The sequence below is a fragment of the Hemicordylus capensis genome, chromosome 3 (assembly GCF_027244095.1).
Source record: "Hemicordylus capensis ecotype Gifberg chromosome 3, rHemCap1.1.pri, whole genome shotgun sequence".
NCBI classification, from domain to species: domain Eukaryota; kingdom Metazoa; phylum Chordata; class Lepidosauria; order Squamata; family Cordylidae; genus Hemicordylus; species Hemicordylus capensis.
In genome coordinates this window covers 141,431,210-141,446,365 of record NC_069659.1, presented here as the reverse complement: position 1 = coordinate 141,446,365, position 15,156 = coordinate 141,431,210, and the positions used below count along the sequence as shown (strand labels likewise).

The following is a 15,156-nucleotide window of genomic DNA, read 5'->3' as shown; positions in this document are numbered from 1 at the left end:
CTGAACCACAGTGTTGACAGGATTGCTGGCATAATCAACCTTAAAACCTTCCAAGACTTCTTGGAATCCTATTGGATTCAATAACCTTCTCGGGCAAACTATTCAAACGTCCTTCAAACTATTCAAACGTCCTTCAAACTATTCAAACGCCCTGCAGAGGTGGGTTGTAGTTGTCCTTAACCAGGTGGTGGTCCATCCATGACAATGGAGAAATCACAAGTGCCCCACCCACCCCACCCTGACCAGAGCAGAAGACTAAATTGAGCATGTGACCAGCAGTGTGCATCGGCCTGAGACCTCTTGGACTGGGCCATAGTTGTCATGGATGCTACCAACTCCTGAACTGCTCCTGAGAAAGCGGTCCCAAAATGAACATTGAAGTCCCCACTATCAACCCAGGCAACTCCAATGCCAACTCTGCAACTAAGTCAGTCAGCTCAGTTAGGGATTCTTTTGGGCAGCAGGGACAGCAGTACACCAATAGAAGTCCCTATCTGTCCCTAGTTCCCAGACTTAGATACATACATTTGATAGAGGCTCATTCACTGACAGTTATGGGAGTTGTAGTCCAACTTCTTTAGGAGGGCCTACGTTGTGAAGTCCTGCTCTAGAGTTTCTTGTATTGCAAGTGCCCTCTTTCTTAGGGGAAGATCTGGGAAAGCACTTCACTATTGAGAACAATGCTTTTTCTGTTTTTACATTGCTTTTGATTGCCTTCAGATGATCTCACAAGATCTGGATGCAATGTAGCCTCTTTTTTATGTTAATAGATTTGGAATCCAAGGTCCAAATATGAAGGGGTGCAGGGAAGGGGACACTACCTGGGCCAAATGTCAAATTCCAGGACCTCTGTTCCAGGTAATATTCCCTTCCCCCTCCTCCCCATATTTGGGACCGCTGCTTTGTGCACCAATAAAACTTGAATGAAGTGCAAAAGCCAGAATGGATCTTAATATTAAAAATGGAATCTTAATAAAATGAAATTTAAAATTATTTCATAATAAACATTTTATTTTAATACATTTATGACATATATTTATAAAATAAATATAATAATAAATAAAAATCTTTAACATTATTAAGAATAGGGTCTTAATAAAATGAAGCATGAAGAAAGAAAGAAAGAAAGAAAGAAAGAAAGAAAGAAAGAAAGAAAGAAAAGAAAAAGAAAGAAAGAAAGAAAGAAAGAAAGAAAGAAAGAAAGAAAGAAAGAAAGAAACCCCAAATAGTGGATTGTGCTAGAGGCACATGAGAATAGTATTTTAGCCCTGAAACCATCTAATAGTATGCTTTTATTACTCCTTTCACAGCCAAAATCTATCCAGAACATAAAGGACCACTTTCAAGCCCTGAAAACTTTAAAGAGGACTGGGACAGAAAAAAAATACTGGCAGCCTTTGCTCCTCTACCAATGTAGCAGATTTAAATCTGCTGCTACACCAGTACTGCTGCAACCAGTTCCACACTCTGTGACTCCTCTTCCCATTCTGGTTTTTGACACTGACACCAGAGTTTAGAAGCAGCCATTTTGTTACTCTAGGTTTCACATTTAGTGCACATGGCAAATGTAATTCATGGCTCTGGAGTGAATATATTACTATACGACAGACAGTACTTCTACGAATATGTATATACTACTTTTCAACGTGATATGTGGATTGAGCTCCAGAACCAGGACTACCATTTGCCATTGCTATCTGGAGCAAGAGTGCTGAAAGAAAAAGGACGATTTCACTGAAAGTGACCTCTGTGACAGAAGGTGCTTGGAGGCTGCCTTATTTCGAAAGCCATGCCTCCCGGAATCCTTTACAGTACTGCTTGCGAGTTCCCCGCAGCTCTGGGACATTTCATCGATCTTTAGGCTGAGAAGAAGTGGGAGGAGACCCAAGTGCTGCCTTGCAGGACTAGGACTTCGATTTTTTCATGCATATCTCTGGGATGAGCGAGGCGGAGGGAGTTGGAGGTCAGCGCCGGTCCGGTTCTTCTCGCCCGCCAAACGCGTTGCTTTTGCGGGGCCCAGACTTCCAGCGTACGATGCTAAACGGCTGCCAGCATTTTCAAGGGATCCCAGGGATCCCCTTGCTAGATTTTCGTCCCCACACATGTCTATAAATACCGCTTTGGGGGGATACAGTTTCCCTCCAGCGTTATACTTCGATGATAGAAACAAACCTTATCATCTGAGGTAAACAGCACCCACTAGTCATGGCACGTGTGCGTTTGTGAACGGGGAAGGGGGAGCATAAGGCGCCCGTCCTGAACAGGAAAGAAGCCGGCAAATTTAGTGTGCTACGTTGCTCTTCATTGCTGACAAATCCGCCCCGCTCCTTCTAAACAAAGCCCCTTCCTTCTCCTATCAGCGCTTCTTCCCTGCACGGAGGGAAGTCCCCTTCGCCTTTCTCTGGCTCCCTCCTCGGCTCCTCCTGAAGGTCACCGGCGGCTTCCGAGTCTCAACCCGCGCAGCGAGCGGGCCATTAGGGAAGACTCGGGCCGGGCGTGAGGCTCCCTCTGTGGCTCGGCCGCTCCCAGGTTCCTTGATGGAGCCCTTGCCCTGAGAGAGGACCAAGATGTTGACACCGGGCGTGCGAATGAGGTCACAAAGGAGGCTGCGTTCTGTTGCCCCGCGCGTCCTGGAGACCGAGGGAGACGGGAAATGTTGCCCTCGGGCTGGATCCAAAGCGGAGAGCGGGGGTGAGCATGGCACGTGGTGGCAGGGTTGCAGCGCCCGTCTGCTTCCTCCTCCTCACCTTCCTGCCCATCTGCGGCAGTCAGACTGGGCGCCAGGGGCATCCTAACCAAGGTAGTGTGTGTTGGTGGACAATGGTGTTCTAAAGTATCTATCTACTACAACTAATTTATCATCATCATCATCATCATCATGCAACATCTAGATAGCCGTGACTAAGCACCTTTGAAATCATTACTAGCTTAAAGTCATCACTAACTTCAGCACCATTAATTGGACTTAGTTATGGCAATCTTAGTCTGGATATTGCCCATGATTATTATTTAAAACAATATTTATATAAAGCAATACCTACTGGAAAGATGGGGTGCTAACCCATGGAGTAATGAGGTAAATAAACATCAGGAAATTAATACAAACACAAGCCCATTGTCATGCCCTTCCCTCTACAGTACTGGAAGGCAAATTCAGAAAGATCCCAATTGCAGAGAGACTTTGTCCCTGTGACACTGGGGAGGTAGAAACCACAGAACCTGTGCTCCTTTTTTGCCCCGTTTGCAGAGACATTCAGACTAAGTTTATATGTCGACTATTTCGCAAGTACCCTGGCTATACCTGGTTGCTGCTCTCAGATGAAGATCTGAGAGCCAGCGTGGTGTAGCGGTTAGAGTGCTGGACTAGGACCGGGGAGACCCGAGTTCAAATCCGCATTCATCCATGATACTAGCTGATACTCTGGGCCAGTCACTTGTCTCTCAGCCTAACCTACATCACAGGGTTGTTGTGAGAATAAACTCAAGTACGTAGTACACCGCTCTGGGCTCCTTGGAGGAAGAGCGGGATATAAATGTAAAAATAAAATAAAATAAAATAAATAAAATCTGGTCTTCATGTATAACACTGCCAATTTCTGCATGACAGCATGTAGGATCCACCAGGTCATGACTGCCAGGATATTTCCCTGCATTACCTCTGCATAGTTTTAGACTGCTGTTTATACTATATCTTTAATGTTTTTAGTTAGATGTTTTATATTAATTATAATTTGATTTCTGTACCGCCCTTCCAAAATGGCTCAGGGCAGTTTGACACAGAGAAATAACATTAACACAGAGAAATAATGGGCAGAGAAGTATACTCTCTTTTAGCCACTGTTTTTGGCATTCTATATATTTCACTTTTTATATGCTTAGAATTTTAAATAATTTTATAGCTACCTTCAGGGTAGCAGTTTTTTAGTATGATATCATAGCTTTATAGCATTAATTCTAAGCATATACAAAGTGGAATATATAGAATGCCAAAACCAGTGTGCAGAGGTGGGGAGAGGAGTGTGATGCTGGGGGGTGGGGGAGCACAGCATAGGTCACAAGCACAAGCACCCCTGGGGGCCCATGTTCACGGAATGCGATGAAACACTGCTAACTCTGCCCCTAGTGCTAAGGTTGGAGAAGGACAGTTCCTCATTTGCCAAGACAGTAACCACTTTAAATGGTGCTTCATTATTGCCTGGTTAGCAGGGGGGAAAGATATGTTTTGCAGGCTGTATTGAAAAACCGCCTCACAACAGACCTGCCCTATTTGATACCTGGAGAACTGAGGTTAAGAGAGTTTATCTTTCTCAAGTTAGTATGGTGTCAGACTCCTGATTATTCTAGCTCACCTGGTCCCTCTTCCTAACTGTTCATCCTGTCAGTTCTACCTCAGTGGCAACTGACTGCTCTAGCTCCCCTGACAAGTTTAGAAGTCTATAGGGCAGCAAAATAAAATGTTCACTACTATGGAATAGGCCTGCTCTGCACTGAAATGAGGAGGTGCCCATCAGTTCCAAGCTACCTAATGGCACAGTGGGGAAGTGACTTGATTAGCATGCCAGAGGTTGCCGGTTCAAATCCCCACTGGTATGTGTCCCAGACTATGGGAAGCACCTATAAGGGAATCACCGGTCAGCAGTGATATAGGAAGATGCTGAGAGGCATCATCTCATATTGTGCAGGAGGTGGCAATGGTAAACCCCTCCTGTATTCTACCAAAGAAAACCACAGGGCTCTGTGGGCGCCAGGAGTCGACATTGACTCAATGGCACACTTTACCTTTACCTTTACCATCAGCTCCACAGTGCTGCAGTACTTTATGGCCATGTTCTTACGATCAAGAAAGTTAGTTCAAGGAACAGGGAGTTAAGATCCAGAACTGTGCACACTCCTGAAAACCAGACATCTGGTGGCACAAATTCTGGTTGGAGGATTAGGAAATGATTGTGTGCAAGGGGGGATTGTAGTTGGGTACCACACCAAGCCACTGCACATCAGATCTAAGATTGCTGATGTCAGCTCGGCACAATGCCAGCTACAATTGCACCTTATACAAGATCTCTTCCCAGTCTTCTGGCCAAGTAAAGAACATCCCTTTAAATAACTTCCAGAGGAGTAGCAGCAAAAATAAAGAAATGAAGTATTCTGTTGCCTTAAAGACTAATACATTTATTGAAGCATAACAAAAGCTTATGCTACAATAAATTTGTTAAGACTTTAAGGTGATACAACACTCCCTGATGCTTTTAAAATAAATAGCACTTAGCAACTTGCAGGGTCATTTGATGCTATTACTATCTGACTTTCCGCCCCTAAATGGTTTCCCAGTGGTTGTCCAGTGACACATTAAGCATCATCTCGGTCTGAGGTCCTGCATTTCTTATTGAGAACATTTCCATCTCACCAGCCAGTTCCTAGGGGTGATTATGTTCAAGGCTATTTTTCTAGCGTTCATTCTGTACAAGTCTGCCCAACTTGTGACCCGCCAAGTTGAACGTAGCACATCAGCCATCAGACACTTGATGAATCACCCTGCTTTGCTGCTTTCCTGGGACTACAGAAACAAGGTTAGGGTTGTCTGGCAACACCTGATCACCACAATAAATTGCTGGTGGCTGTGTTTAGTTGTTTGTGCAAGAAAGGAAATGCTCAGAAGAGGCTGCTTGAGATATGGAAAGCAGGAATAAGACTCCAGTGTTCATGATTTATCATTTCAATAGCTGTTTTCACTGTACAAAGTTGCAGCATCATGTGGAGGTTCTCCATGTGATATAAGTTTCAGATGACCAAGCTATCTTGACAATCATGGTGGCAGCATGATTAACATGATCTTCTGGATCAGTTATACTTAAGGAGGCTTAAATAGTTCTCTCTTGAGAAGCAGTCCACTGTTACTCCAGGTTAAAAGGGAATAGAATTTAATTGGCCCTTGGATCATGAGGTATTTTGGCAAACGTAACAGAAAAGGGCAGCAGTGGAACCTATTACCTCCTATTGCAATACAAACAAAAAGGGGAAATATATTTTTGTTACTTTGTATCTCACTAGATGGGTTTCTCACACAGTTTCTTAGTGAGATTTTCTGTTAAAACGACATCTGTTTCAACAAAATGCTTTACCCCAGCCATGGGTAACAGCATTTCATTCCAAAACAGTGGGCACAGACTCACCCAAAGTCCAACTCTCCAGAGGATACCAGGTTGTTGGATATTGCTAGGATGGGATGAAAGTTCTTTGTAGTTGCCTATGAAACATCCTATGCTGCAACCTTTGTGAAAGAGCAGAGCTGGTTGGTATTATCTATATACTATTTCTGAAAGAACTGGAAACATTATGATCCTTAAGAATGGAGAACTGGAGTGCCTGCAGGCAAGCAGAAGGTGCTGGCAGACTCTGAGTGATCCGCAGATATGTCAGTTTCACAAAAATCCAAATGAAAAAACCTAATGGGGCCAATCCCCTCCCCCAAAACTGCCCCCCATGTTGGTCAGTGGGCTAGAATGTTTGTGAGCTCAGGCCAGTGATCAGAGCTAATAAACCTTAGTGGCTAGGAGTGGGGGAATGAGAATTTCAGCTTAAAGAATGGGAAAAATTTGGGGTGGGGAAAAATTCTGACTCAGGATAGTCAGGACCATTGCTTCTGAGGGGCAAAGCTGTCTAATAGTCTCTGCAGAATGAAATTCTGTCAGCTGAAACTCTGTAGCTCTCTCACCGGTCAGGTAACCATGTTCTGTTTCTGAAAGGGAAGGAGCTTGCCTTGACACACTTAATCTCTTGGTGTTATGAAGTATTGCCCTCCCAGGTGCTGGTGGTCAGGTTTTGAGGGAATTTTTCCACAACTCCCCAGCTTCATGGGGACATTTTCGAGGTTCAGACAATCATAGTAAGACTTAACAGAAGAAACTGTGCCTTAGTCTCTGTAGCAGTTATACCAAACTAAAGAGCTCTGTTTCATAGCAGTAACACCGGAAGCTTTAGAGCTGGATGAATAGGAGCCGGAACTGGGAAGAACCAGTGCCACAGCCCCCCCTCCCCCCAGCCCAAACCCAGAAAACAGAACAAATAAAATTTGCAAATGAAGACTCCAGGGATTCCTCTCTTTGTTGCTAACTGTTGTCTTTTCCATTGGAACTAGAAAGAATACAGTACTTAGCAGCTGTCTTCATTCCTTTAGGAACATAGGAACATAGGAAGCTGCCATGTTCTGAGTCAGACCACAGGTCCATCTAGCTCAGTATTGTCTTCAGAGACTGGCAGCAGCTTCTCCAGGGTTCCAGGCAGGAATCTCTCTCAGCCCTATCTTGGAGATGCCAGGGAGGGAACTTGGAACCTTGTGCTCTTCCCAGAGCGGATCCATCCCCTGAGGGGAAGATCTTACAGTGCTCACACTTCTAGTCTCCCATTCATATGCAACCAGGGTGGACCCTGCTTAGCTAAGGAGACAAGTCATGCTTGCTAGTACAAGACCAACTCTCCTCTTCAGCTTCCATTTCAGGAACCATGACTTTAGCCCCACTCCTCATTTCCACCACTATTGCAAAAAAAGGCAAGGATACAATTGATTGAATATTGTAATGCTTTAAAACAAAAGTATGTGGCTTTCACATTTTTACAAATATATATGGCGTACCTGTCGCTAATCCCATGTGTGGCAGCTCTCGCGAGAGTTTGCGAGCGAGCTGCCGGCAAAGGGAGAGTAAAGCGGAGGTGCAGCGGAGATGAGGTGGGAAACAAAACAGTGGGGGTGGAGAAAATGGCAGCGGGCAGTTGGCAGGTAGATATACGGGGGAAGAAAACAATGGTGGCAGATGGGCAGTGAAGAAAACAGGGAAAGAAAATGGCTGTGTGGTGGTGGTGGTGGGCGGGGAGAACTAGAGGTGCAGATACTCTGCACCCAGCCCAGCTAGTTTATTTTGTTGGGGATTTGGATTTATTTATTTTTTTTACTTGGAGACAACTATCCTTTCTAATTCTGAGTCACCAATTTTAATCTGTTGGGCAATGGTCCAGAAGCCATATGGGAAAGGTTGTGTTATTGAATTTTCAGGTGGCATGTAAAGTATGCAGATATTGGAAATTAAGTGAAAATTTACTTCAGTGCTGCAGTAGTGGAATATAATACTAATGATAGGTTCTGTGAATAAATAAGCAGTTGGAAAAGTAATAAGTGAGCTGCATTTGACAATGTGTTGTTGAAAACCATATAGTTATTGTAAAAATATAAATATTTTACTGCATAGGCTTACTTGCTTCCTTCCACAGTATTTTCCATCATAATTATGGGACTGACACGGAATGTGAAAAGAATATTTTTAACCAAGTGTTCATATGATGCAGCTGTACTCATTCTTAATCACTCATTAATGTCTCGTCAAAAGAGTACTGTACTTTTTGTTTGTTTCATTTACCAAAGGTCAGCATACTTGGAAGCAATTGTCATGCACCATTACAGACCTTTTTACATATTTTTCTTGTATTGTTCCAAGCGATCGTCTGCGCAAATGAGTCAATTGGTATGCAGATTGTCTGTCATTAAGACCATTTGAAAATCAGCTTTGTCATTGGTTTAGTGTTGGAACTTTGGATTCATGCATATACTTCTTGAATATGTTGTGGCATTCAGAGTGGGTCTGATGATGGATGGCCATGCCAGAATGAACAGTTCCATAGACCTCAGTCAGATGAAATGAACAGTGATATACGTACTCCCCCGCCCCACAACAGAAACTGACTCTAGTTTTTAAGAAAGCTAAAGATGGCATGATAGAGGCATCATTGCTATGTGACAGGCACACTTCTTTCTTTTTTCCACCATCATATCTGGTCAAACAGATTTCTGTACCTCTTCATCAACTTGCAAAACTGTTTTGACCAGAAATGATAGTATGATTAGTGTACACAGTACAGACAAACATTTGGTGTGCTGTTTCTAGCTGCATTATATGAAACACAAAACACTGTGAAGTTTGGGTTAGCATTGGCTCCAAGGCTAAACTCAAAGCTCTTTTTATAGCAGTCATATTCACATGAAAAGAATTGTGCCTAATGTGAGATATGCTTGCTGAAATGGTGTGATCGCTTTAGCATATCTACAGCTCAAGCCACGTATACAATGCCACAGCTCAATTCACTTTTGTGCAGTTTGCCGTGGCATGGCTTGAGTTGAAGACTGGGTGTGTGATGATGCAATCATTTTGGGATTAGCTGAGTGAGACATAGGTTTACTCCGCTGACTGTCACCACATACCAGTTTGGTCAAGAGAATTGTCCCTTGCTTCCACTTACTTTGATAGATACATCATTTAACTCTTTCAGACATATTTCAGTAATGCTGATGAAGATGGGCAATTTTAAAAGTTGTTCAAATGTGTCGTTTTTGTAATTGATTATTATAGTACACTATCACTCACTCTCTCTCTCCCCCCACCTTACAGATAGGCCCGCTTTAGCACTTTCAAAAAAGAACCTTAAAGACCTTCTTAAACTACTTGGTAAGTAACAGTTCCTTTAACAAAGCCTCCACCATGCATTTGACTTACACTGCCATGGGTCTCTAAAATTATATTGGAATGTAAGGGACATGGGAACAGTGCTCAAAGATGTACATCTTTTAATCAAACTCTGTGTTTGTAATTAACCTACAGCTGCATCACTAGAGAATATTTTTAAAAAATAGGGCTCAGAGATGAACATAAATCAAGACAAAATAATTTGAAAACAGCTTTTTTTTGCTCAAAACATATATTTGTGCTGACTCCTTACGAATTGTGGGTTTGAAACAGGGGCATAGCAAGGTTGGAGTGGGCCCAGAGACAAGATTTTAAAATGCCCCCCCCTTACTGAAGCTCAGCTCATGAAGTAAAGAAATCTTAAATGAGGCTGAATAGTGGTAACAAAAAGCATCTATATCTATATGACATAGGACATACTGTATATATCTCCTATGTGCCACAATAGAACATCATCCTAAATTATTTTTTTTTAAGGTTTTGTGAATTGTGGACGATGCAAGTCATTTAATGGTACTAGAGAAAGACAGGCTGTTCTGGTAGCTCCTGGTCTTAACACTCACATCATTTTCGGAGGATGAATACAACTGAAGGAAGCCCAGGCAGGTGCAGGGCTGAGGGAGTCAGTCATGAGACTTGCATCTGCCCCCCGCAAGGCAGTGGGCCCCCAGACAACTATCTCCCCTTGCCCTATTATGCCCCTTTGAAATGTTTGGTTTTTTCCCCCTTTTCTGCCTTAAATGTAATTACCAAGCATGGTAACTTTCTCCACTTTTTATACCTACTTCCTCTTACCTACTTCTTTTACAAAAAATTTCCTGAAGTATAACTTTTTCTGTGCACTCAAGGATCTTATCCTCATCTTCATCCTATCACTTTACCTTTGTCTTATGGCCAATGTACATGGTACCTTATTGACAGCTTTCCACACCCAACTGTACCATTTAATCCAGCTTGTCATGTGGGTCTTCCCACCTGTATGGAAATTTTCCATGCCTCCAGAAATAACAGCCACTACAGCAAAACTCTTCAAATGATTGAGGGGCAGGGGGAATTCATGTAATAAGCCATGTTAGACAACACAGCCAGACATGATGAATATGTGGAAACACCCTCCCACATGGATACAATAATGTGTAGACTGGTTCCAACTTAAGCTTGAATTCTTAGTATATCTCTCAAAAAACAAGTCTGACTGAGCTCTGTAGGACTTGATTATTAATAAACATGTGTAGGTATGGACTATGCTTGTTAAATTGTCTAGCTAGGAACTATATCATGTATGTGTTTACCTGATATATCATGTATGTGTATGCATACTACATAGTATCTGTACTACAGGACCCATCCCCCGCGCGCGCACACACACACACCCCAGGAGAACCAAGGAGCCGGAGCCAGCATTAAATGTAAAATATATAGAAGTATCACATGGAAAAAAAGTTTGTTTGTTTTGTCATTCCTGCCATACTTGGATTAAAAAAAATAGACAAAAATAAATTTCATAAGAAAAATAAACTGAAATACAGGGGTTTGGATTTACAAGTTACCAAGCATGGTAACCTTCTCCACTTTTTATACCTACTTCCTCATACACATTTGTTCTGTGCAGAGCACACCTAATAATCAGTATCTGTACAGCTCTTTTTTAGTATCCAAAGTGCCAACATTTAAGGTAGGCTTGTGACCCTTGTATATCATGATCCTGGATCCAGGACCTCTCCAGTTGCAGGACAAGGCAGATAGTTCAGGAAATGAAAAAGGGTGGAAAGACTCCATAACTCAGGCCCCAGGCAACTGTGTGCCGCAAGGACAAACCCCCCCCCCACACACACACCAAGAGAACTAGGTTGTTATTTCCACTATGACCTGACAAAAGAGCCCTGCTTTCAACCTGTGATTCAGAGGAATCCCCAGAGAACCTGCCAATCATAGTAGCAGTGGCGTATCGGGGGAGAAATGGCGCCCAGGGCAAGCTCTGGCCCTGAAATGGTGCCCCCCGCCCCCCCACCCCACGGCCCCCACATACCTGTGTTGGCGGCGCCCCAGGTGGCAGATCGCCGGCGGTGGAGGCAATTCAGCGGTGGTGGGTGGTGGCGGGTCGCCCGCCGAGTGCGGCGGTGGTGGCGGTGATTCGGTGGCAGCGGGCGGCGGCAGCGGGTCACCCGCCGTCGTGCAGCGGTGGCTGGCGGCTGGCGGCGATGTAGCGGCCCGAGCGATGGCGGATCGCCCGCTGAGGAGTGCAGGCAGAGCAACGCCGAGGCCTGCTGTCTGGCTTGGAGTCGCTTCAGTTGAGAAGCGACGCCAGGCCAGACAGCAGGCCTCGGCGTCGCTCTGCCTGCACTCCTCGGCGGGCGATCCGCCACCGCTCGGGCCGCTACATCGCCACCAGCCACCGCCGCACTCAGCGGGCGACCTGCCACCGCCGCCCGCCACCACCGAATTGCCGCCGCACACACGCCGCCACACTTGGTGGGCGATCCGGGGGGCGGGGGAATGTCACTTTTTGGCACCCCCCCACGTGACCCGCCGGGGTGGCGCCCAGGGCATGTGCCCTGCCTGCCCCCCGTATCGTTATGCCCCTGCATAGTAGACGTCCTCCAGAACCATCAGAGCCAGTGCCTAGAAAATTCTGCAAGAAACTCTGCAAGAAAAACTCTGCAAGAAACTCTGCAAGAAAAGCAGAGCCTTCCTCAGGGAAGGGAAAGTCCAGCTCTTTTTGCCTGAGCAGCAACCATAAACCCCAGATGTCTTTTCCAAGTAGCTGCTGGACACAGCTTTTGTACATTCTTGCTTGAAACCATCTGAAGTTCTGACCCCCACCCCTTCCCTCAGACCTGTCTAAGGTCCACATCTCTCCCTGCCTTGGTGGAGATCCTGGATTGGCCAAGACCTGGTTACCATATTGCAAAGGGAGTGCGTCTGAGACTGATGGTAATTTGCCTTGCAAGTTTGTAGCTGCTGAGATGTTTGAACTACTGGGGACTTCCTGTTATAAAAGTTCAGACTTTTAGCCTCCTCATTACACCAAAATGTAATAACGTACAAGATTAATCTGGTTTTGGATGTTGTCACTTATATTGATTCAGGTTATTTTATCTGCAGATCAGAGAATCAAAGTTCTGCACCAAAGGCGTTTGACGCTTGAGCATGACCTTCCAAAAAACCCCAACAGATTGGAAACAGTAAATGGAAAAGAACTAAAAGGCAGGTAGTCCTTGTTGTTGGGTGTTGTGTTCTTTCTGTGGTGAAGGCCGGCATATAACTTGGTAAATTTCGAGTATTACTTTCACCATCAGATACCTTAATCTAAAACACATTTAGCTGAAATTTTATCCTTTTCATTTTGTTGAAAATTGCTTCCAAACAAGTCTGCTTAGAATAATAAATATTAGCATTTGAACTGTGTGTAATAGTTTTTAATGTAGAATATACTTCTGAAATGTTAATATAGAAAACTATATTGTTTCAGAATACTTTATAAAAGAGAAGACAACTCCTAGTAGCCTAACAGCGCAAGAAAGACCATTTCCCAATAGCTATCCAGTGCTGGTTGATAACAAACTGCAAAATATTTTCTCAAATATTGATATGAATACTCCAGAGAAGCCTAATGAAGTGGAGGGTGTAGAAACTGAAGAGGATAAAAATGGAAGAACTTTGCTTTCTGACCAAGACAAAAATGCTGGTAATTTTGATGGCAGATCAATAAAAACAACTAATATTACATTAAGATTCCATTCTACTGACAATTCAAGCACAACTCTGATTGACATTTACAATTTAAATGATTCAATAGAGACCCCTGAAGTTCATATTGTAGTCAGCAACATTATGACCCAAGGCATTAAATCTGATTCAGTAATATTCAAAGACAATGGTTTGCAAGTGATTGTAAACAGTTCGGTGGATAAGGAAGTGACACATATTCCTGAGAAAAGAAGAAAGACTTTGATAAAACTTGATCGTGATATGGCAGCAAGAGCACTACAGAGGACAGTAAGAGAAATCTTCCTGTAACAGGTAAAGACATTATTTTTATTTTCAGTGAATTTGAGATACCTCTTGAAATCTTTGCACCATTAAATTAAAATTATTAATATTGGCTTAATATCTGGGTAAAACTATGAATCTAATGGAATTTGATGAAATGCTCAATGTTTATACATTGGTATAGCTTCTAAAAGGAGCATAATGTCTTTCAAAGATTGTTGTCATTTTCACAACAATCTTGTGAGGTGGGAATTCAGGTTGAAGTGTCCAAGCCCATTCAGCCTGTGACAGCAGATGTAAGATTTGTTCCTGGTCTTTAAAGTCCAAGTCCAGTATTTCATCCACTCTAAAATCATCCCGTCACAGGGGTATTCATGAAAAGGTTATCTCCAAGAAAGGCTAGAAACAGATGTTTCCACTCTTGCAGAGTAGCTGCTAAGGGTACAAGCTGCAAGCCAGGAAATACCCAGTTTAAATCTCACCTCAGCTATGAGCTCACAAAATGATTTTCTTAGGCAATATGAGAATAACAATATCAGCCTGACATTCAGGGCTGTTGTTAATATTACTGAGATAATTTGTGTAAAGGTTTGAACACGTGTAATGTTCTCATATAAATGTGAAGTATTACTAGTATTAACCAGCTGTAGGATACTATTCTAAGAATCTTACAGCCCTAAGCACCATTTACTTAGAAATATCTTCCATCAAGCTGAATGGGATTTGCATTATCTTGGTACTGTAGTTGCAACCAGTTCTCATAGGAAACCATGAGAAAAAGCTTTCCAAGTAGATCAGGACAGGTGATCTTAACAGTGCCAGCAAACCCTATTTTCAGAGTGGCTAGTGTGGCTATAATCTTCTGAACCACACTGAGAAACCCTTTACACACACACACACACACACACACACACACACACACACACACACACACTTTCCTCACTCTTTAGGAGCTCATGTGACTTCCAGCTACAGTCATACTACCGCTATGATGTAAGAACAGTCGCTGACTTCCATATAAATAAATGTGTCCAACATTAGTCAAGTGAAATGCAAATATATTTTGGAAAACCTTAATGAAATATTAATCTTGAATACATAAGCATATGCATTCAAAATAACAACTCTGAAAGTGATGTTAATCTGTTCATTATACATAAGCTTACGTATGTCTAACCAACATATCAAGGCCCCATAAGTATTCCATCTGGCCATGACTGTAGAGGATTCAAGAACCTCTTGGATAGGTTTTGTTCTTGACCTTGGAACAGTGTGGACACAAGAATAATTCATTTATATAATTCAATCTGGTTGATCTTATTTGCTTATGTGCTTGCTATCATATTCATCACAAAGGAACTTTTCCCATATTCACAAAAAGGGACCTCAAGGCAGGCAAAGGCTCTATTTCTCTCTCCTTTTAACCTTCTATCTAAGCCCTTCATTGAGTGGGGGTGGGGGTGGGGGTGGGATAAAACCACGGTATCTTTTCCCTGTTCTTACCCATTATACATGGGTAAGAAACTCATTACACATTCTTGTGTGTTTACAGCTTTGAAACCCCCATGAAAAACCTGCAATCAGTCCTTGAACATATGCATCTCTTCTCTCCTCTCCTCTCTTCTTCTCCTCTCTCAGCGAAGTTATAGGAGCT

At 43.2% G+C, this 15,156-nt stretch overlaps 1 protein-coding gene across 2 annotated transcripts in view; it reads left to right on the top strand.

Annotated features, from left to right (window-relative positions):
• The first annotated feature begins 2,398 nt into the window (after positions 1 to 2,398).
• LOC128351246 (uncharacterized) overlaps positions 2,399 to 15,156 on the top strand; it is a 43,313-nt gene continuing 30,555 nt past the window's right edge. For both annotated transcript variants that reach the window (XM_053310629.1, XM_053310628.1), the window contains exons 1-4: positions 2,399 to 2,800; positions 9,435 to 9,491; positions 12,615 to 12,716; positions 12,982 to 13,532. In XM_053310629.1, coding sequence (XP_053166604.1) covers positions 2,698 to 2,800; positions 9,435 to 9,491; positions 12,615 to 12,716; positions 12,982 to 13,529 — 810 coding nt within the window. In that variant the 5' untranslated portion in view covers positions 2,399 to 2,697 and the 3' untranslated portion in view covers positions 13,530 to 13,532. The remainder of the gene's footprint in view (positions 2,801 to 9,434; positions 9,492 to 12,614; positions 12,717 to 12,981; positions 13,533 to 15,156) is intronic.